General features: G+C 44.2%; 1 protein-coding gene and 1 long non-coding RNA gene across 5 annotated transcripts; one reads left to right on the top strand and one right to left on the bottom strand.

Annotated features, from left to right (window-relative positions):
- Nucleotides 1-4,371: 4,371 nt before the first annotated feature.
- Nucleotides 4,372-7,938, bottom strand: LOC310754709. 3 transcript variants are annotated; one of them, XR_014543962.1, is made up of 6 exons: nucleotides 7,034-7,938; nucleotides 5,648-6,384; nucleotides 5,502-5,533; nucleotides 5,235-5,351; nucleotides 5,008-5,087; nucleotides 4,372-4,883 (listed from the first exon to the last, which is right to left on the bottom strand). It is a non-coding gene; the product is annotated as an uncharacterized lncRNA (long non-coding RNA). The 3 variants fall into 3 exon arrangements; XR_014543963.1 differs by having other exon boundaries at nucleotides 4,372-4,675; nucleotides 4,781-4,883; nucleotides 5,648-7,931; XR_014543964.1 differs by having other exon boundaries at nucleotides 5,648-7,929.
- Nucleotides 7,939-11,882: 3,944 nt separating this feature from the next.
- TMEM185A (transmembrane protein 185A) lies at nucleotides 11,883-23,237 on the top strand. 2 transcript variants are annotated; one of them, XR_014543609.1, is made up of 8 exons: nucleotides 11,883-12,118; nucleotides 17,315-17,491; nucleotides 18,151-18,358; nucleotides 19,459-19,542; nucleotides 20,794-20,970; nucleotides 21,634-21,757; nucleotides 21,918-22,892; nucleotides 22,932-23,237. XR_014543609.1 is itself a non-coding variant. In XM_083595636.1 (7 exons), exons 1-7 carry the CDS (start codon nucleotides 12,081-12,083, stop codon nucleotides 22,160-22,162), a joined length of 1,053 nt encoding a protein of 350 aa, XP_083451762.1. In that variant the 5' UTR covers nucleotides 11,958-12,080; the 3' UTR covers nucleotides 22,163-23,237. The 2 variants fall into 2 exon arrangements, 1 of the variants encoding a protein (XP_083451762.1); XM_083595636.1 differs by having other exon boundaries at nucleotides 11,958-12,118; nucleotides 21,918-23,237.
- Nucleotides 23,238-23,400: the final 163 nt, after the last annotated feature.

Raw genomic sequence — 23,400 nt, forward strand, 5'->3', positions numbered from 1 at the left:
AATGTTCAGGGGCCAGTGCAAGTGCACAACCTAAACAGTACCATCCATGCATAAAGAAGATGAATCAACCGCACTGGGAAAAGGGAAAGGAAGTCCTAAGTCTTCTTAGGAAAAATGAAACCTGAGAAAGGAACATCCAAAAAAAAAACTGAGTCCCTTCCAGACAACCAGTTCATTGGGCATTCATCTTGCTTTGTTTGTAGCGAGATTAGGTAGCATTGGCTACTTAATGATTATGATTTGCTTGGGAGCTTAGATAACTTTGCATCTAAGCAAGTGTTATCCCACACTTTCCAGTCATTTTCCCATCACTTTCCTTATTACAAGAAAAGAAAAAAAGAAATCCAATCTTTCGAGGAAGTGGGTTTGTTATAAGACATCCCAATCAACTACAATTTTGCAATTTGAATTTGCTAGTATGCGGTTGAATCACACCAGTGATCCACATAATTATGACTGTTGGGGTGGGGAGCAGAAGTGGTCTGGAATATTCTGAAGAAAGACATGGTGCTGCCTTGCTGGAACAGCAGAACGCCACACTGCAACTTTTTGTTTGCAGCTTCCACTTGACACAGAAGCAATGCAGTTTGAAAGGGGTCTGTGAGCTCTTTTGCAAAGGTGAGCTGGAGGGATCAAGTCCTCTGAGGCCACCACCTCTCCTAACCCCATGCAGACACTCCCTGGGAGATATCACAGATGGATAAAAAGAATGATTATGTTGTTTGTCTTCCGGAAGCAAAGCAAAGAAAAAAAATCAGTGGCACTTTAAAGCCTAAGGAATTCATTGTGACATTCATTTCCCATAGGCAATGCATCCGATGTGATAAAGTAGGCTTTCTAAGAAGAAGACTGCACATGTTGCTATGCTATCCCTTAAGCTTCAGCGAGGTTTGGACTGAAAGTTACTTTAGTAAAGAAGGTGGCTCAATTAAAAACGGCAAACCTATTAGGGAGGGCAGTAATATGTTTGCATGCAGAAGGTCCCAAGTTCAGTCCCCAGTAGACTTCGTTTCTGAAACCCTGGAGAGAAACTGCCTGTCAGTGAACACAGTGATGAACCAGATGGACCCACTCTGCATAATCGATCACAAGCCACAGCATGCACACACATCATTTGAATGGCAATACCCATCAACTTGGGGGTGGGGGGGGCTCAAATATTTTATTGGGGGGGCAGAAGGGACCTCAGCTTCTATCCTATGCTAAAAGATCCATGCAAAAACTTTTTGTGGGAGTCCAAGATTTGAGCTTGTTGCTCCCTGCTCAGGTGGGCCAACTTGAATAAAATATGGGGGGTAAGCCCCGTCCAACATAATCGATCACATGACACTGTGCACGCACAGCATCAACGGGGGGCGGGTTTCAAATATTTTACGGAGGGGGACTGAAGACCCCTCGGCCCCTAGTAGTTGGCTCCTATGCCCCTGCTTGTCACCTTGCCAATTGCCCTTCTACCCTTGTGGAGGAGACGCGCAGCCTGTCATTCATTACCTTGCAAGAAAGCGAGGCGCTCCTCTGTCCCTCATCGATTCAGACGACGCCGTGGTCTGGGTCCCTGCAAATGTACCAGAGGATCACACAGAGAATGAGTAAGATAGCAAAGAGGAAGACAGCCACGAAGATCGCCTTGGCCACTGGGGAGACAAAAGTCTGCATCTTCTTTTTCCTCCTCCTCCTCCTCCTCCTCCTCACCACGAGGCAGTGAGAGGAACGAGAGAGAAGGATCGCTCCAGCGCTCTGCCCCTCTAGACATCACAACCGGCATGCGACTAAATGAGAAGAGACGGGAGAAAAGTTGCACACAGTACCAGGAGTCGAAGCTGGGTCCCCTGGGCGCGCATGCGTTCTGCCCAGTCTCTGTTTCGGAATGGGCTCGGGACTCTTCTGCAGTGTAACACTTCGACTGCCAGGGCGCGGGAATACACCCTAAACTCCTTTGCCTCCTCGGCTGTATTCGAGCAGAGGTCAGTGTCTGCGCGCAAGCGTGCCCGGTGTCCTTCCAAGAGGAGGAGGCGGCGGCTGCTGTATCTTGTACTGCCCAGGCTCTGCACCCCGTTGCTCTGGTCTTTATTTTCAAGCGCCACCGCTCTTCTTTGAAGACAAATAAATGCATGTAAAGTTTAGGGTTGGGTTTTATTTTGTTTCGCAAAATTTAGTTGCAATGCGCAGCAACAGCTGAGTGTGGGTGAGTGGGGCGGGGATCACCCCACCGATCACTTACTTTCTCTGCAAAAGGGTCGTGTAATCAAGTGTTCCAGATTCTGCAACGGGGATGAGGGGATCAGGCTGTTGTTAGGCTGACAGGGCCCAATGAGAGCTCGTTTATGTAATTCATAGGATTACTATATTGTACCTCCTGACTGTAATAAAACCTCAAAGAACAAAACAAAGAGATTATCAGCCCAAAAAAAGGACATAAAAAAATTCCCAACTATTTAAAATATTAAAAAATAAAATAAAATATCAACATCAAGCTAAAAACCAGAATGAAATTCTATATGCCTGAATAGGCTTGCCTAAAGGAAAATGTGGAAACGGGTAAAAGGCGGATCCAGCTGATATTACACGGATCCCTTTGAATTCATGATCTTTTCATTCAAACTAAATAAAACTGCCATGATGCTGTAGACCATGTCTTAGTCTGTAGGCAGCATCAAAAACATCATGCATCCAGTTTTGTGGGGCCGTAATGGCGCAAAAACATGGTTAAAAAACACGGATCCTCATGGATTCTCATGATTTTTGCACTAGATCAGCCCGAAGCCACCATCAGATCAAACATCATGGCCATGGGCATAGGATGCACCACAAAAATCACGGATCCGCGGCTTCCTGTCCATATTATGGCCCCAAAACAGGGTTCTAAAGCACGGATCCTCATGGATCCTCACACTTTTCGCATTGGGCCAACCCTAACTCACTGTCAAATCACACATTATGTCCAGGGGCACAGCCTGCACCACAAAAAAACTCGGATCCACGGCTTCCTGGAAACTCCATGGCCCAAAAACGTGGTTCTGAAGCATGGATCCCCATGGATCCTCATGCTTTTTGTCTCTACTTTCCAGGGACAGTCCTGGATTTACCATTGGAGAAATGTTGGAGGGTGTGGTATGATGTCCCTGAGAGAAACATTGTGAGGGCATGGAGTCGTGCGATTCTGGAGCCAAGAAGATCAAGTAACTATGCAACCTTTAGAAGGCAGCTGAAGGCAGCCCTGTATAGGGAAGTGTGTAATGTTTTCTTATGTTTTCATGTATGTTGGAAGCTGCCCAGAGTGGCTCCAGCAGCCTTAGTCAGATGGGTGGGGTATAAATAAAATAATTATTATTATCATTATCTTACTATATCATTAATATTATAATATTATCAAATATTATTGTTATAAGAATTTTAAGGTTGTACATATATAAAATAAATGTGATAGAACTGCCAGCTGAGGGCTCAGAATGTTTGCCTTCTCTCTTTTTAAACAAACAAACAAACAAACAGAATGTTTGCCTTCTCTCCATCTCTCAACTACCTCCATTCCGGTTAACATATTGAGTGTTTACGCTCTGTGTGCTCTGATCAAGAACAAGTTCTGCGAGGAACTAGACCAGGATGTCAGAAGCCTGCAAACACCTTCGCGGTAGTGGCGCCTGCCCTGTGGAATGCCCTCCCAGCAGATGTCAAAGAAATAAACAACTCTCTCACTTTTAGAAGACACCTGAAGGCAGCCCTGTTTGAAGTTTTATTCTGTTTTTAGTGTTGTGCTGGGAGCTGCCCAGAGTGGCTGGGGAAACCCAACCAGATGGGCGGGGTATAAATAATAAAATTATTATTACTATTCCTATTCCTGCTGGAAGAGTTCATCACAGCTGGGATAACAGCAGAGGCCCCCTTGGTATCTGGAGCCTGAACAAGAACGGACAAAGCCTACCTGAACTGTGCTCATACCACAGCCTCTGTGTCACGAACATGGTATGCTCTACCAAGGCAAAACACTCAGTGTCCTGGAGACATCTTAGATCTCAGGTCACTGGCACCAGCTGGACTGGATTGTTACCAGGCGATTGCACTGAACTGTGTTAATGCCACACGGAGCTACCACAGCACTGACTGCGACATGGTCACATCCTGAAGGGTGAGCGAAGAGGACCTCTAGCCAATCTAAGGTTCTGCACTTTGGCAGGAAGAACCAACTGCACCAATAGAAGATGAGGGACACCTGGTTTGCTGGTAGGGAAAAGGATCTGGGGATCTTAGTGGACCACAAGCTTAACATGAGTCAACCTGAGAGTGATGCAGCAGCAGCAAAAAATGCTAATGCTATTCCAGGCTGCAACAACAAAAGCGTCCAGATCAATGGAAGACAATAACACAATGAAATTCAAAACAGTAACAATTTATTGTGCATTTATTCAAAATCCATTAAAAAATATTTATTTTTATTCCATTCTCTTCCAATTCTTTTTCTTCTTGACACGTGGAGTTACACAGGGAGTAGATCATATATCCTAAGGAATTGAAAAACCCAAGATTCTGTGAGATCTTTTGAGGCAAAATAGTTAACAACTTTCGGATCTCTCTCTGTCATTGGGACACCTACACTGAGAAGGTGGAGGAGGGTGCCAGGGTTGGGGGCTTCCATAAGGAGACTGCCCAACAGGAGCCAGAAGTGCCTCTTCAGTTCCTGCGGGAAAAGAGAGAAGAGAGTTTGAATGCTGGGCTGGATTCTGCAAGTGTGTGACGAAGAAGAAGAAAGAGCCGTGAAGGGAAGTCAGAACAAAGGACATACTTCTCTCTTCTCCTTCTCCTCAGTGGCCCCTTTCAGCACGGCCTCCAACGTCCTGTGCAGGATCGCACTGATCATATCGCAGCTGAATTTGGGCCTCATCGTGCTGCAGAGATGAAAGGGAGAGGGTTAGAGTCTCCCTTGCCCCCTTCTCCCTCCCGCCTGCTCTTTCCCCCTGGAGTTCTGCCCCCCCCCCCCACAACCACATCCACACCAAAGACCCCACTCACCTTAGCTGGAGGAGGGCCTCCAAGGCAAGGGCCAGGGTCAGGGGGCGATCCCTGAAGTGCTCCAAGGGCCCCAAGATGTCCTGGAAGAGAACAGAGGAGGAAAATCAGCTCCGACCCCAAACACCAGGCTTGGCTTTGCAGGGGAATGGCAACCCCATGGCCTAAGCTGGCAGGGTCCTCCTCTCTGCAGATGCACAACCCCTTCCCCCTCGCCCCCCATCACTCACCAGAATGGCTTGGGCCGTCTCTTGCTTGGAGCACTTCAGGGATCGGAGCCCCCTGAGCTCAGCTGCCTGGCAGCTCTGGATGACCCCCAGGAGTTAGACCTGTTCATCCTCCAGCAGCTGAAATGCAAAAGTCAGGCTGTCAGTTCCTCGTGAGGGGAGGGCTTCTCCGCATCTGAGAGTGCAGAGTAGGGGGGGGGCAAAGAGCCCAGGCAGTGGGGAGCAGGTCTGAGGGATCCAGTCCCTGCTCTTGTTTTCTTCAATACTCACCCCTGGGGCTGGGATGCGGAACCGCAGCAGAACTGCAAACAGAAGGACATGGGAAGAGGTGAGTCCTCTTTTGCATCCTTGGACTAGTTGCCCCCCATGCCCATTCCTGCCCTCCTCTATCCAAAAAAGGAGGGCCACTGGCTCACCTGGCGCCACGGGCTGCTGTGGGTCTTGCTGGCGGGCCACCCTGTGGCAGCCTTAAGCACCTGATCCTAGAAGAGATGAGCAGAGAAAGCGACTCAGACGCCGGCAGCCCCAATTCTTGGGGGGTGTTTGGGTGTGAGGAGGGGAGTCTGGAGAAAACAGTGAACCACTGCCGAATTGGCAGAACAGAAATACATATGTGGAGCCTAATCGATCCTTGCCGGCCCATCATGACCAATTCCTTCCATCTCCCTGCAGTTCAGTGACCTGAAGGGGCATCATCAGAGCCTGAAAGAGGCAGCCCAGAGCATGAAGGGCTGGCAGAGAGAGAAAGGAGGTCCCAAGTGCTCTGGGTTCAAGAGCTACGGCCATGCCAGGACCCAGAGAGCCTGGCCCACTCATTCATGCAGTCAAGCAGTATATAAATTTCATGAAGCAAATGAAATTTGGTCATTCTTAACATTGTTACCAGATTTTTTGGAAAGGGTGGCGGGGGGTTTCCCCCTCCAGCAGGCACCATACCCGCCTCCGACTGTACCCCAAATCAACACCTTCACTTCTACAAATGTCCGCACAAAACACATCCTGACACAGTCCTTTCCAAAGGCTCCCATAAATAAGGGTAGAACATTTGCCCTAATGAAGGCCGAGCCTTTCGCTCACAAGGTGCTCAACCAATCCGCTCAGACTATCCAAAGAACTGTCCAATAGCAACCAGTGAGCGCCATGAAACAGCACCCTCTAGAACAAAGCACTGAGGGCACAAGGAGAAGGGGATGACAGAGGACCAGATGGTTGTACAGTGTTCTCGTTGCTACCAGCATGAGTTTGACCAAACTGCAAGAGGCAGTGGAAGACAGGAGTGCCTGGCGTGCTCTGGTCCATGGGGTCACGAAGAGTCGGACACGACTAAACGACTAAACAACAACAACAACAACAGAACAAAGCACACAGGCACTGCAGCTGCCAACCAGACGTGGCCTCTGCTCTACAAGTAGGAATTCCCACTGGGAAAAGGGGAAAGTCAGAACCAACCATGAAAACCATTCTTGGTCCATTGAAACTAGTCTTTTAAGTTTCAGTCTAGGCTCTTGCCACTACCAACCCAGCTGTACGCTTGTGAAACATGGATCACTTATAAACGCCATCTCCAACTCCTTGAAAGATTCCATCAATGGTGTCTCCGAAAAATGTGACACACCACTTGGGAAGGCAGGCGAACTAATACCAGTGTCCTGGAAGAAGCAAAGATCACCAGTGTGGAAGCAATGATTCTTCAACACCAACTTCATTGGACTGGTCATGTCCAATGGCTGAGAAACACTGGCCTGTGAGTGCTCCAATGGGAGAACAGCCTTTACCAAAGGTGTCATGGGCTTTGAAGACACTTGAACTCAGGATGCAAGGGAGAAATGAGCTAAGAGGAAAGCACGCTTGGCAAACCCTCACTGTGATCAACTCCCGCCCAGAAAACTATGTCCCCACTGTGGAAGGACGTGTGGATCCAGAATTGGCCTCCACAATCACTTATGGACTCATGGTTAAAACCCACTGTTCATGGAAGTCAATCTTACTCTGCTACGAGTGATAGAAGAAGAAGAAGAAGAAGAAGAAGAAGAAGAAGAAGAAGAAGAAGAAGAAGAAGAAGAAATCTGGTCGTAGCACTCGCCTACTCTTGCAGCGGGAAAACCTTCAAATATTCATATAAAAGCAATCCAACATCGGATTGACACCGTTCCAATGCTGTTCTGCTCAGAAGGAAGATGGTTACCAGAGAAGGCACTTGGGACATGGCTGGGGGCAGCCATCATCCCTGAAGCATGAGACCACGTCCACAGCAACCCTTCTGCCAGGGTGATCATCACTGCCCTCCTGGTCTCTGAGTGCCAGACAGGTAGCCATCTCAAGGACAAGAGTGGATCCAACCTACATGGATTGGGGACTTGGCCAGGACAATAGGGGGTACTCAACTTGGCTGGGAAACAGGACCATGTATATATTTTTCTTTGTTTTGCTTAATGGGTGTAAGGTGGAGGTGAAGGGAGGGACAGGGACAAACCTGATACTCAGGTGTCTGCCAGAAAAACCTCCCAGTTTGTGACACACACACACACACACACACACACCCCGGAGATGAAGAGAAAGGGATGCTACTTACAGTCTGCCCATGTTGACAACGAAAAGATCCCACCCTCCTATCTAAAGTAACTATCTAAAATGCCCACCCAAGCCTAAATCTGATCCCAACCCCAACCCCTGCCCTAAGTCTATACCTAACCCCACCCTAACCCTACACTTAACCCTAACTATTCCTCTATCTAAAAAATAAAAATATATACAGAATATGCACAGGTGTGCACAAAAAACAAAAAACAAAAATATTAAAACAAAGAGCAAAAAATAAAATAAAATAAATAAAAGTGTTAAAATCAAATCAAATCAAATCAAAATAAATCAAATCAAATAAATCAAATAAAAGTAATAAATTAAATCAAAATAAGAAAACGAAAAAAAGAACAAATCACTAATCCTCCTCTTACTCTCCACCAACTGCCACCACCAACTCCACCTCTCTCCTCTAACCTCTCTTCACTAACCCACAATGGCCGCCTGCAAGCCAGTGGCTTTTAAAGGAGAAGCAAGAGATGTCACAAAGGAGGGCGGGTCCTTGTCACCGTGGCAAACCCCCCCCCCCCAAGGACCTGGCCGCACCTGGCCCCTCCTGAGTGGTGATGCTCCTCTGTCAGAACTTGGAGGCACCTGCTGTTCCGCCTGCAGAATGCTCTAATCCCAAACTCTCTAGCCCTACGACTGGCTCTGCCACGATAAATCCATTTGTTTCTAAGGTGCTTGGTGGCTCTCTTTTTCTACGTTTGCTGCGGGGGGCTTAATAATATCACTATCCGTCTGCACTCTGTGGATTAAGCAGGGCATGGATTTGCAAGCATTTGTAACTTCTGCCACATAATTTTCAGGTGGAACTCAAATCGGGAGAGAAAAGGGTAAATGCAGTCTGCTCTTTCCATGTGGGTGGCACATTTCGTGGTGCATGCAAGTTTAATGGTGGGCCATAACATTAAAGGCAGGCGCGTTGGGGACCTGTTGGGCCTAAGTGGGGAAAGGAACCATCAAATTTGCTCATAAAACCTCTCTGGCATGGGAGCACATGAATTCCAGAGCCATGGGCACATGAATGCTTCACAGTCTGTTGTTTTTTTTGCAGAATTCACATTTGGAAATATGCCCAGTCGCAAAGAGCACATACCTGCTTCTTTCCAAAGGAGTGCTAAAATCAATTAACAAGTCCTCAAAGAGGCAGGCCTGTTCCAGTCCCCACCTCAGATAGTCTCAAAGGGCGAGGAAGCCAGTGCAAATTTATCAGCAATTTCAGCAGACGTTGTGTCTAAAGAGTGCAGCAGCTACCTGTGGGCTGATCAAAATCCTGGCACCTTAGCTGAGTCTCCTGGAGTATGCACAGAACTCACTGACCTCCAAGGGGGATGTAGCATTTCAAAGACCACAGGGCAAATGTGCACCTGAGCATATGCAGAATCCTTTTCCTCTGGTGAGGTGTGGGGAATCTTTGGCCACCCCACCTCTTGCTAGACTGCAACTCCTGTCAACTCCAGCAAGCAGGAGTTCAGCAACATCTGGAAGGCCAGAGGTTCACCACACTTGAGTTAGAGACTGTGCAGGTATCTGTGGATTCTGGAGTCCCAGAATTCGCCTTAGGTATAGTTTTCCATGGATGTTAGTGACTTCACCTGCCTGATACTGCATAGGAGGTGACTTAGGATGAGATTGCTGGCAGGTACTCATGCTATGGCCTGGCTGACTTGCTTGCACAGTAAACTGGAGATGAGTACTCAGTGTGTAATCTGATCACAGTGAAGAACGGTTGCAACTTCCCCAAATCTCTTGCTAAGCAGCAAAACTCTATTGCTGGGTCTGCCTGCTGGCAAATATAACATTGAATCACAATGGTACAAAATAACTCAGTAAGCTGACATTTATCAAGAGTTAAACAAAGGTTAGTGTACTAAATATTATTTCCAATTCTAGGTAGTTTTCTACTGGAGAAATACCATATATGATTATAAAAATCTAAAGCAAAAATTATTTTAAAATATGATTTCATTTCTAGATCAGACAGACAAGATTTCTTCTACTATATATTTCTTTCTTTATTATATGCACACAAAGCTTCTATTTTTAAACAGGAAATATTTTTGTAACCTAAGGTTTGTTATACAAATCCATACAGATGTTCATTTTGTTACAGTTCTGTTAAGTTGTATACAAATTATAAAGATTCCAAGTTTTTTTATGTTCTGCCATGAGTCTATCGCAAGTTTTGCCATTACTGCATATTCTGATACTTTCTCTTTCCATGCATCTATTCCAGGACATATGTCAGATTACCATACGTTAGCCAACACCACTCTGACTGCTGTGGTCATATAACTAAATAGTTCCACTGACGATTTCACTATACAGTAGCTGAAGGAGTCATTCCCAACGGCATAGTTTTGGGGTCCAATGCAAATTTGGGGGTTTTTTTTACATTTTTTCATTTCAAAATGAACTTTCCTCCAAAACTTTTTGGTCTTTTCACAGATCCACCATAAATGGAAGAAGGTTCCTTGAGGTCTATGACATTTCCAGCAATGTCCATTCATTTCATTATTCATCTTCTGTATATCTTTCAAAGTTATATACCATTGAAAGAATATTTTTGTACAGTCATACCTCATGTTACGGCCACTTCGGGTTACGTGTTTTCGGGTTGCAGACTGCGGGAAACCCAGAAGTACTTCTGGGTTTTGCCGCTCGCGCATGCGCAGAAGTGCCAAATTGTGCCGGCGCCTGTGCATATGCAACGCTTCAGGATGTGAACGCTGCGGGTTGCGGACATGCCTTCATCACGGATTACGTCCACAACCCGAGGTTTCACTGTACCAGTTTTGTTTTAGGGCTTAACTTGCAGTGAATTTTATTCCTTTATTCATAATTGTTCTCATTGTTCCACTGTAAACTGCTCTTAAAATTTTTGCATTCATTTTGTGATACAATGTTTTGCTTGTTTGGGCTCAGTGTCATATTTGAGTAATAGTTTATAAATTTTACCCAAAAGGTAGACCTCTGTTATGATGGACTCAAATTCTGTCTTTTCACTGATTTAACTGTTTGCCATACAGTCTTTCTTGAATCTGGATATTAGTTGACAGTATGTAAGCAGTTTCATATTTTTTCTCCTCTTTAATACTTCGGCATGTATTTGATCTGTTCTTGAAGATGAACCATATCTTGGTACAATATATAGTCGTACATTCTCCTCTCGGCTCTGATAATAATGTTCCAGTGGTGACATTAACAGTGCTGCTAAGGGCATTTTGTGATTTTTGTAGTGCAACTCATGATTTTTGTGGTGCAGGCATTGATGGTGAGTTTGGGGTAGCTCAATGCATAAAGCGTGAGGATCCATGAGGATCCGTGCTTCAAAATCATGTTTTTGGGCCATGGAGTTGCCAGGAAGCCGTGGATACATGATTTCTGTGGTGCAATCTGTGACCATGGCCATGATATTTGATCTGATGGTGACTTTGGGCTGATCTAGTGCAAAAATCATGAGGATCCATGTTTTTTAACCATGGTTCTGCCTACAGACACGTGGTGTATAGTATCATGGTGTTTTTATTTTGTTTCAATATAAAAATCATATGAATTCATGAGGATCTGTTTTTGTGGTGCTGCAGGGCGGCTAAGTGTTGGATCCACGTTTTTTATAGTCCAGTCTGTAGGCGTGCCTTCCAGATGTGATTTGACATTGGATTTGTTGGAGTTATTTTTTAAAAAGTGGAGGATCCCTGAGGATCCGTGCAGATCCGCCTTTAACCCAGACCCCCTGTTGAGCATTAATCTCAGAGTCGTGGATTCCGGCCTCAAATTAGGCAAAAAAAATTCCTGCATTGCACGGCGACGGGGTTGGGCGCTGAATTGTGGTCCCTTAACCTATGCTGCGATTCCCTCCCCAGTTCCTTAGAAAAAGCTTTTATCCCCTTGCCCTTCCCTGCGCTGCAACCGGGCAAAGCTTCGACGGCGCTTACGGCGCAGGCGCCTGGTCGCCGCGCACGCGCACTGCCTTCCCAACTCCTTTAGCCGGCGGAGGTGGGCGGGGCCCAGAGCTTTCGGTGGTGGGCGGGGAAGGAGGGGGAAAAAAAGCAGCCTTGGGCGCAAGGGAGTAGGGAGAGGAGGGGTAGCTGGGAACAGCCTCCGAGATCCCGCGCGTGCGCATCCGAGCGGCGGCGCAGGCGCATTGCGGCCCGGCCGCTGTGAGGGGACGGGACAGGGCGGGCGGCTGTCGGGCGGCGGACATTTTTTGGGGGGGTCCCGCGATGCGCCCCCTGTGAGAAGGGCAGCGGAAGGCGGATCGCCATGAACCTGAGGGGCTTGTTTCAGGACTTCAATCCCAGGTGAGGCCGAAAGGGGCCGAGGCGGAGGCCGGTTCTGTGAGGGTTCAGAGGGGCCTCGGAGGGGCGGCTATTGTTATTCGCGAGAAACCCTATTGTTCTTTTCATGGCTGCTATTCCTTGGCCCGCACCGTCGGAACTCCCTGCCCCTTGAGGTCAAGGAGGCGCCTTCGCTGCGCTTTGTACTCTTTTCGGCCCCTGCTAATCGGGGGTGGGAAGCCCACCCAGGTGCTTAGGAGGAAGCCGAGGCGAATCCTAAACACTTTTTGGCATTTCGGCTTCCGTGTGTTGTGAATTTTTCCTCGATTTTACTGGGGCGGGGGGCGGGGAAGGGAAGAGTGTTGCAAACCGCCTCGAGGGGTGTCTCTCTCTCCTTTTTTAAAACAATCAAGTGGTGCATAAGTCTTACGAAGTAAATAAAATAAAACGGATGGCATTTTAAAAAACAAACCATAAACCAGTGCTTATACCTTATAGAGTAAACAGAAGTGTGTGTGTGTGTGTGTGTGTGTGTGTGGCATTATTTGTTCATCTGTCTCGTCCCGCTGAAGCTATTGCAGAAGATAAAATACGCAAAGCAGACGAAATGGAAACCAGAAAATTTTGTCAGATGAGTGAACCCGCTTCTCCCGATGGATTTTAACATAACATCCCCACATACTCTTTGACGTTTTACTTTTTTTTATGTACTGTAAGCCACCCAGAGTGGCTAGGGAAACCCAGCCAGATGGGCGGGGTATTATTATTATTATTATTAATTGCTTTCAAATTCCAAAGCAGGCCGCTTACGTCCCCCCAATTGTTGACATCTGTCTGTCTTCTGACAGTGAAGTCAAACTGTTGGGAGAGTGCCCCCAATAATACAAAGTTAAATCAGATACACAGTTGACCTCCTAAAACCTAGAGCTTTAAACCTTTGAACAAGACCTGCTCTTAGGTCCTTGTGGATTGGTCTAAACCAGTTAGTAGCCTGGTAGATCTTCAGGAACATTGCCTCCACATGGACAAGTTTCCACTTCACAAAGTATGTGGAGATAGATATCTTTCTTTGAATGTGGCAGAGTGCACAGGCTGGAACCACAGGACTATAAATGCTTTTTTCTGCATTTGACATTTGGTGATGCTGGTTACATAGTGAGGGTGAGGTGTCTGAATGGTTTGGCCTGCCAAGGGGCACATTCAGACAGGCAGGCAGAAGTGCAATCAGCACAAAAATCATGTTTTAGAATGTGAGATTTCATCTTTCCACATGACATCTCTTCTTTTAAAATAAAATAAAATTACTAGTTGCTTTATCTTGCCCAGGGGCAATCCAAAGCAACTTAATTTTTTTGTGTGGGGGAGAGAATCTCTCATTAAGCATGAGTGGCATGAGCTGACGGTGTGGGGTGTGTGTGTGTGTGTGTATATATAATGCATATACACATTCATAACATTCTCCTAGGAGCACAGGATAGTATTTGGGTGCGTGGCATTGAAAAGTATGCTGCCTTTGCAGCTGGAAGTTCCATGGTCTATTGGCTGGTAGCTGTGGATGCTGCATGGAGCCTGGGGGTGGTAAAAGGTGTTCCTGAACTTGAAGCAAGTATCTGGGGTAGTGGAATGCAGGAGAGAAGTATTTCCCATAGCTAAGCTGCTGGGGAGAAAAGCAATACATTTAGCCCCATTTATGTATGACATACTAACAACTTCGGTTTGATTTAAAAGGGGATTAGATAAATTCATGGAGCTGATAAGGCTTTCAGTGGCTGCTAGTATGCTTACCTACCATTGAATACCAGTTACTAGGGGACAGCAGGTGAAAAGACATACTCCTCTCACATCTTGTTTGTTGGCTTCCCATAGGCGTTTGGTTGACTTCCATGGAAAACAGGATGCTTGACTATATGGGCTTCTGGTTTGATCAGCAGGGCTCATGTGCTTGCATTCCTAAGGAGAGTTCCTTTTAAGCATGGATGCAGTGACATGAAGGAGAATCTCCTTAGGTTAAAACCAATGGTAGCTTTATTAGAGTGGGTAACTTGTTGTGTAAGGTGCAGCACATATTTTTTGCCAGCCTTCTACCAGCTTCAGACCCCTGAAAAATGGTACTTTAGGGTTAGGAAACTCCCTGGAAGAGCATGGAATATTGCACAGCAGACCGTAGTAGTTATAGGGGGATCAGTGAAAATTGAGTGACCTGCATGATTGGAAGAGCTTTCCACTTCTAGTACAAAGCCATCAGTGTCCATATTTTTAGGTATTTATAACTCACACTTGCATCTTCCTTCTAGAAGCTTACATAGGAAGATGCAAGTGTGAGTTATAAATACCTAAAAATATGGACACCACATGAAGTTGGGAGATTGCAGCCATCCTGGAATCATTGTGGCTGAAGGGAGACTTGAGACCCAGCCCAGCTTGATTCAAGGCCATGCTGTCAGCTACACTGGCCTTGTAAATAAGGTGAGTACAGGCAACCCTCCATTTACATGGAGATTACTTCTGAGGCACAGTGAAATCACGTAAATTTTAAACACCATTGGAAAAGCCTGCAAACACGTCGCCCTGTCTAGCCCCTTTTTGTGATACTTTTTTTGGGTCACTTGGGTTCAGTGCGATGCACAGTTGTGCACGTACTGAACATATGTAAATTGAGGGGCGGGTTGCCTGTAATAAAAATTACTAGTCTGCCGGCAGAAAAGAAACAGGGGTCCATCCTTCCTTCAACATCTGCATTTCTGTAGTAGGTGCAGAACAGGTGGCATCCCACTTCTGGCAGCCTGCTTGGTTTCCGTGTTGAAGACAGCAGATGAATGAAGAGCTCCATCCCTCTTTTGTCAGTCTGCTTATTCCCCTGCATGGAATTCATTATTTATGTCATGGCTGCCAGGCTGTGGTTTAAATACAAAGTTCGGTTGTAGAGTAAGTGTGGTTACGGCATTTTAGTGATTTTTGTTAATATAGTCCAGTTCAAAGTGGTAATCTTTACAACAGCCCTGTAAGGCAAGCCAGCATTCAGGTTCTCCAATATTGTAGTTATGGGCTGACAGAGAGTGATTTGACTAAAACAACTTAAAGAGGTGAGATTTGATACAGGGACTTTTTGAAACATGCTGCACTGGTTTCAGTCAAAGGTCTTTCTAATCCAGCATCCTGTTTCCATTAGTGGCTAGCCAGATGCTTCCAGGATGACCACAGACTTGCTTGAAAGGAATAACCCTGCCTTGTTTGTCTCGTGACAACTAGCGTTCAAAGGTTTTCTATCTCTGGATCCCGAGGTTCTTATTATGACTAAGTTGCTAGTAGAGCTTTATGTCACTTAGCTTGTACATCACACCCTATCTATTACTTCTTTGGAGCAACAAATGAAAACTGGGACATATAAATTATGGAAGGCATAAATCTTATAAAGAGAAAACCAGAAAAGTGTTTTTTAAAAAACATTGAATAGAATTAGTGCCAGGAAAGTATGAATATTGTGGGGAAACAGCTGGGTTTTAAAAGCATATTGCTTTTTACAAGGTAAAATGGAATTAATCTATTGTGAATTGAATTTTATGACTCATCATTACTTGCCTAACTCCTTGGGATGGAGTAGGGAAAAAGCAAATACATACCCTGTTATCAGGTTAAAGGTAAAGGGACCCCTGACCGTTAGGTCCAGTCATGGACGACTGGGGTTGCAGCACTCATCTTGCTTTACTGGCCGAGGGAGCCGGCGTACAGTTTCCAGGTCATGTGGCCAGCACATTCTCTTATAAGAGAATTGTCTTATAACATTCTCTTATAAGAGAATTGAGTCTGGCCCAATTGGTTCTACAGCTCTATGGCAAGTGGTTTTGTTGTAGCAAAAGTGTTTTGATAGATCAGCTAATTTGTTGAGTTTTAAGAGCGTGCCTGGAACTTTAAAAAGTAATGCAGGAAGCTTCCCAAGGCATATATACCTGGTGTGTAGTGCCAGATAGCTGAGCTATGTTCTTGGAATAGAAATAGCTCCTTAGCTTATTAGTACAGTCTTACCAATGTATAATATATGGGTTTTTTGGAAGATTTTGGTGCTCATGTGATAGGACCTAGGTGTGCAGGTAGATTGAGTCAGAGTGCATTTGGATCTTTATTTGTTCAGTGCTTTAGATGTATATTGAATTTATAAAGATACCTAGGACAGCAACATACATACCCTAAAAATGTAAATTCCTTGATGTTAATGTGTTTGTTACTAGAAGACTGGACTACTGCAATGTTCTGTATGTGGGGCTTCCTTCACGCTTGATCCGGAAGCTGCAGTTAGTGCAGAACGCTGCAGCATGATTGCTGACTGGAGCGAGGCGTTATCAGCATATAACACCTGTGCTTACAGATCTACACTGCTTGCTGATGTGCTACTAGCCAAGTTCAAGGTGTTACTATTAGTATAAAGCCCTTAACAACCTGGGACCAGTTAACCTACAAGATCGTCTTACCCTACATGTGCCTACTTGACGGCTTGGATTGGTGGAAATGACACTACTACAGGTGCCATATCATACCCATTCCTCATTTCTAAGATCTCAGTTGTTTAGTGTGGCAGTACCTGCACTTTGGAACTCCCTGCCTATAGAGATGAAGAAAGCTCCTTCAATGTGCCCTTTCTGGTGCCTGCTAAAAACATTCCTATTTAGACAAGCCTACCCAGATGCGGGACGCAGGTGGCGCTGTGGGTTAAACCACTGAGCCTAGGGCTTGCCGATCAGAAGGTCGTCGGTTCAAATCCCAGTTGAGCTCCCATTGCTCGGTCCCAGCTCCTGCCAACCTAGCAGTTCGAAAGCACTGCAAAGTGCAAGTAGATAAATAGGTACTGCTGTGGCAGGAAGGTAAACGGCGTTTCTGTGCTCTGCTCTGGTTTGCCAGAAGTGGCTTAGTCATGCTGGCCACATGACCCGGAAGCTGTACACCGGCTCCCTCAGCCAATAAAGCGAGATAAGCGCCGCAACCCCAGAGTCGGTCATGACTGGACCTAATGGTCACGGGTCCCTTTACCTTTATCTTTACCCAGATGCTTGGAAAGTTGAGGTAATATTAATCTGTTTTAGTATTTTAACTTTTGCATGTTTTAAAGTAGGGTTGTAAACTCTTTTTGGTTCTACTGTTTTATCTTTTGTAAACTGCTTAGATTTTTTTACATTCTAGTGTGTATAAATAAATCATTCTCTCTCTTTTTTAACGCCCCCCCCCCAGCAAATTTCTTATCTATGCCTGCCTGCTGCTCTTCTCAGTTTTGCTTTCTCTTCGTTTGGATGACAAGATTCAGTGGAGCTACTGGGCAGTGTTTGCTCCAATATGGCTGTGGAAGTTGATGGTAATTGTGGGCGCCTCAGTAGGAACTGGAGTATGGGCACGAAACCCACAGTATCGGTAAGAGGAATATACTTTTTGTGTATTTAAATAATCTGTAGGTTAATTCATGTAAAATTTGTGGTATAGTGGTACCTCAGGTTAAGTACTTAATTCGTTCCGGAGGTCCGTACTTAACCTGAAACTGTTCTTAACCTGAAGCACCACTTTAGCTAATGGGGCCTCCCGCTGCTGCCACGCCGCCGGAGCCCAATTTCTGTTCTCATCCTGAAGCAAAGTTCTTAACCTGAAGCACTATTTCTGGGTTAGCGGAATGTGTAACATGAAGCATATGTAACCTGAGGTACCACTGTATAACCACTGAGAGTGCTTGTGTGGGCCCTGTTGCTACACAATCTTAGTTCCCTCGCAGTACTGCTTTTCAGATGGGGATAGGAGCGTGGTAGTTTAGTAGATGACCTTAACCAAAAAATCAAGTCCTCTATGCAGTTAGTGCCACTTTGGAAGATGGCATGTTAGCAATTATCCTGTGGTTACTTATCTATGTACATCCCATGAACACAACAGGTGACCTTTCCCCCTAAGGGTATAGCATCTTTGCAGAAAGTATAAGTAATATGTAGAGAGCAGGCTAAGTCAAATCCCCGTGAATATGTGGACAAAGTTGTATTGTTCATCTAACATAATACTGTATATATATTTTTTCTGCCCCCCTTTAGTGCAGAAGGAGAAACATGTGTGGAGTTCAAAGCCATGTTAATTGCAGTTGGCATCCACTTGTTACTGCTGATGTTTGAAGTGCTAGTCTGTGATGGGATTGAGAGAGGAACCCGCTTCTGGCTTCTAGTCTTTATGCCGTTGTTCTTTGTGTCTCCGGTATCCGTTGCAGCTTGTGTTTGGGGCTTTCGGCATGACAGATCTCTGGAGGTGAGACTGCTGGATGGGTGGGTTAGTGCTGTGGTGGGGGTTGAGGGCTCTAATTTATAATTGAAATTTATTAACTGAAAATTTCTGTTTCTATCTCAGTTTTCTTTTGAATCATGTTGCAAATAAATTTTTAGTAGATGTATATATTATATCATATTATATTGCTTAGCATGGAAAAGTTGATCAGGGTGGCTTTCCAACTTCAGGCCTGCTGCCCTGAGCTATACCATACTTTGGCTGGGTGTTACATCCAAATTCAGTCATATGGTTTATCTGCCCCAGACAGGTTTTCTATGGAAAACCACAGAACACACTTTTAGTTTCAGCATGCCCTGGCCCCAATGAGCCAAATTTGACAGGTAGGCAGGACATTGTGTATGATGTCAGGTGCAGGGTGGGCATGGCTTCCCAAAAATGGCATCATGAGCCAAATGGGGAAGTGAGAGCTGGACCATAAAGAAGGCGGATCGCCAAAGAATAGATGCTTTTGAATTATGGTGCTGGAGGAGACTCTTGAGAGTCCCATGGACTGCAAGAAGATCAGACGCATCCATTCTGAAGGAAATCAGCCCTGAGTGGTCACTGGAAGGACAGATCATGAAGCTGAGGCTCCAATACTTTGGCCACCTCATGAGAAGAGAAGACTCCCTGGAAAAGACCCTGATGCTGGGAAAGATGGAGGGCACAAGGAGAAGGGGGCGACAGAGGACGAGATGGTTGGACAGTGTTCTCGAAGCCACAAACATGAGTCTGACCAAACTGCGGGAGGCAGTGGAAGATAGAAGTGCCTGGCGTGCTGTGGTCCAGGGGGTCATGAAGAGTCGGACACGACTAAACGACTAAACAACAACAACAACACTGGGCCAGATTTGGCCCCTAGGCTAGAATGCCCGAAGGGCCTTATTAACTTCCTGTTTATGTTTCAGTTGTGGTGGCACACTCATAATATATTATCGAATTTGCCTTCAAGGAGCAAAATGTTTAGCTCAAAAATTATGTACAGGTGCTGTGTTGAGTGTATTTTGACTGTGGTAGCATTCTAGGGGGGTGGGGATAAAACCCTATTTGATTCTGACATGCCTGCTTTTATTGTTTCCTAGCTGGAAATCCTGTGTTCTGTCAATATTCTCCAGTTCATATTCATTGCACTCCGACTGGATGAAATTATCAAGTGGCCATGGCTTGTACGTAAACTGTGCTCATTTTTAATGCTATTTTCAAAGCTTTAAGGTTTTATGCAAATGCTAAGTGTGATGGCTATCTCAGGAAAATGGGTTTTTTAATTATGGCATACACGGAAACCTGAGCAATAATCCACGAAGCAAATTGACCACTTGTTTTAACAAACCTTAAGATGCATCGTAAATAGTAGGTGAGCCTTCTGTATTTATTGTTTCTTCAATTTACAAGCCACACTTTTATTAACAGGGTGACATACAACTAAAAAACAAGTACGGCAAAATCATAATGGAAAGCACATAAGCTGTAGCAAAACCCTCAAAAATATCACTAAAATCATAAAGCAACCTTAAAACTTGTGATAAAAACATAATGGAATACCATGGCAATTTTTTTTAAAAAATTGCCTGCTTTCTAAAATCCATAAGTAAATCCCAGGCATTCTATATCTAAGGTATGGTGGATGAGAAAGCTCTCTTTGTGGTCACCATGTACTTATTCAGGTGGTGGTGGGAATTCAGAGGGCCTCGGATGAATAACAAAGAGTTTGGAAGACGCTTCATGCAGAGAAGATGAAGAAAGACGTGAGCAGAATAAACAGTAAATGAAATTTAGGCTGCCGTGATGTCCATAAGACGTTATAAGGGTTTTTGTGCTGCAAGGACAAGCTATAAAGGTCTCCTTTTCAGATGTGTGTCTGATATGGTCTTCAGAATGTAAGGTGCAAATTACATTGAAAGACATCGAGCACATTAGTGGTGGTTTTATCTTAGTCTCCTGCTTCATAATGCGTCTTCCATATGAAGACAATATTGACACTGTAAGCCCTGTAAAACCAGTTGCCCCCCCCCCCCCCGGACTGATATCTCCATTATATTATACCCCTCACCCTACACCACTTTCTAGTATATGGGTACATGAAGAAACTCCTCTCTATGTTTTAGACTTCAAGTGAAGCAAAGTTCATCTTTTAAAATAAATCTTGTTTAAGTATTGTACTAAGGCAAAACTTCTTAAAGCTGTGGTGGGGAGGAGATAGATTTATAGTTCCAAGTACTGTGTGTTCTTTGAGGTAGGTTCATCTGATTGCATGACTGTTGTTAAAGGTAAAGAGTCTCTGTTTGGTTTTAAAGGAGCTGCACTGAAAGGATTTTCAAACATAATGACAAATTTCAGAACTGGTACTACCTTCATAGGAAAACTGGGCAGCTTTTCTGACTGATAAGTGAAAGCATTCTCTCCCTACTTATTTGCAGGTTGTCTGTGTCCCTCTGTGGATCCTGATGTCCTTTCTGTGTTTGGTTGTGCTCTATTACATTGTCTGGTCAGTCCTATTCTTACGCTCAATGGATGTGATTGCTGAGCAAAGAAGAACTCACATAACAATGGCCATCAGTTGGATGACAATCGTAGTTCCATTACTCACCTTTGAAGTAGGCAAAAAACTTATCTATTTACCTTGTGAGGTTGGAATATTGTCTGGGAGATCATTCACAGTTCTTTTAATAGTGTGCCTTTTTAGAGAGGCAGTCACAGTTGCAAATGGAGCTGCTGTTGTGAATAAGATTTTCACATCAAAATGGGGAGTGTGTCTTAGTGTTGGGAGGGCATAACAATGAGTATTGAGTGCCTGATTTCTAGAGTGGTGTTGATAGTTGTGTGAGAGGATTATGAATTCTGTGGTCTCTGTAAATTGTACATACTAAGCACATTTGTGCATAGGCATCTTGCATAGCTTCTTTCACTTCTAGTTGCAAAGAGTTATTTTGCAACTAGTTTCTAGTACTTGCAACTACAAATACATTTTCAAACTATATTTGTAGTTGCAAGTACTAAAAACTACTGAGGCTGTCAGTATTCTCCACCCAGTACCAAACTGTGTCAAATATGCAGTCATGACTGAAAAAGGCCTTCTTGAAAACAGACACATGGCTGTCTGAAAAGATTGCTAGCCCTATGAGACCTGTGAATGTAAGATAATGTCTAGAATTGGGTTCCTACTAGGTTTGGAAAAATGTCACATTAAAATAATCTAGTGTTCCTAAGGAAGGGGATGTATTAAGCTTGAAACTGAAACTCTCTAATTGTCTTTCTAGATCCTGCTTGTGCACAGATTGGATGGACACAATACATTCTCATATATACCCATATTTGTTCCTCTCTGGCTCTCACTGATAACTTTAATGGCAACAACATTTGGACAGAAAGGAGGCAATCATTGTAAGTATTCTGCAGAGAAGCCTTCTCCTTATTCTTCTCATATTGAAATAACATCCTTTCATTTTTACGTGCAGCAGAAAGAGGTCTGTTTGTTTTGCTTCTTGGTTTTTGGTCAATTTCATTTTAGACTGAAGGTCTCAATAATCCTTTGTTTGTACAGGGTGGTTTGGAATCCGCAAAGACTTCTGTCAGTTTCTACTTGAAATTTTCCCATTCCTAAGAGAATACGGCAATATTTCTTACGATCTGCATCATGAAGATAATGAAGAAGCAGAAGAAACCCCTGTCCCAGAACCTCCAAAAATAGCTCCAATGTTTCGGAAGAAGACTGGAGTGGTCATTACTCAGAGTCCTGGGAAATACGTTATACCGCCTCCCAAATTAAACATTGATATGCCAGATTAAAAGTGAACTCGGCCATGTAGCACATAGCTAGGACTGACTACTCCCTGTTAAATCACAACTGGGAATCGGTGGCCAACTTTTATGTCATGCCTTCGTTTTTGTTTATGGATAGCAGTGTCTACTTTAATGGCTTGTAATGTAGATAATGTAGATTTGTTTTAATATAATTAGAGAGTTTCAGTGTATTTGCATATGAAATACCACGCCAGTAAAACAAATGAGAATGCAATAGCTGGGATAAGGTTCACAAATGGAAAGCATTTTATCAGGTCTCATGTTTATGGCATATACTCTTGGTTTGGCCGTGAGCATTGAACCATCATTGTAGAGTTTGTTAGCTACGGAGTCCAAGTTTTTACAAAGTACAATTAAGAATTTAAAATAACTATCCTACCTAATGAGCATCAAACCTGCCTAGTTACAGATGGGCAAGGCATGTTGAAATCAGTGGCCTTTGCACACATGTAACTTGTGGGCTGGATTGTACCCACAGTGTTTTAGAGAAGTGGAAAATGCGGCTTTATTTGTTAATCTTCCTGCTTTGTTTTAATTAAAGCTTGCCTGTATAGTATTTATGTGAATTTTGGCAATGTAATATATTTTAAAACTGTACAGTATAAATATGTAAAAGTATTTTTTTAAAGGGCTGTGTGAAATGCATAATCTATTGTGAGTGACATATTTTGTGTCAATCTGTACACTCAACTTCCATTTATGTTAATATACCATAGTCAGGGAGTTTTAATAATAATAATTATTATTATTATAGTCACACGGTGGTATATCAGCATGCTCCTTAGCCTCTTAATTTCACTATTAAACCATGAACACTGTGCTTCAAGCATGTTCTCAGGTAGGACTTCTAGGTTCTTCCACTGTTAATGGATCAAATTACCTTGATAAAGATATGTAAATTATTGTGTAAATAACCACAATCTTTGTACTGTAGAGGAAAAGGGAAAGTACTAGCTTTTTGAAAAGTTGCTTTTCCACTTTTGTTAAAATGTAATTGTTCGTTAATCTTATTTCTCAGTCTCCAAATTTTTGGCTGGTCAATAAAGTATCCTGTATTGCTTGCTTAGCTCTCTATTTTCTACAAAGCATATAATAACTCTATAGTTTCATAGACATACTTCCAAACTCCCTGATTTGTTTAGGAACCAGGGTTGGGATGTGCCCATGATGAAGTACCATATTCTGTTTGGTAAAATTCCTGATCTTTAATGGAAGAATACATG

This window comes from Podarcis filfolensis, assembly GCF_964270895.1.
Source record: "Podarcis filfolensis genome assembly, chromosome: Z".
NCBI lineage: Eukaryota > Metazoa > Chordata > Lepidosauria > Squamata > Lacertidae > Podarcis > Podarcis filfolensis.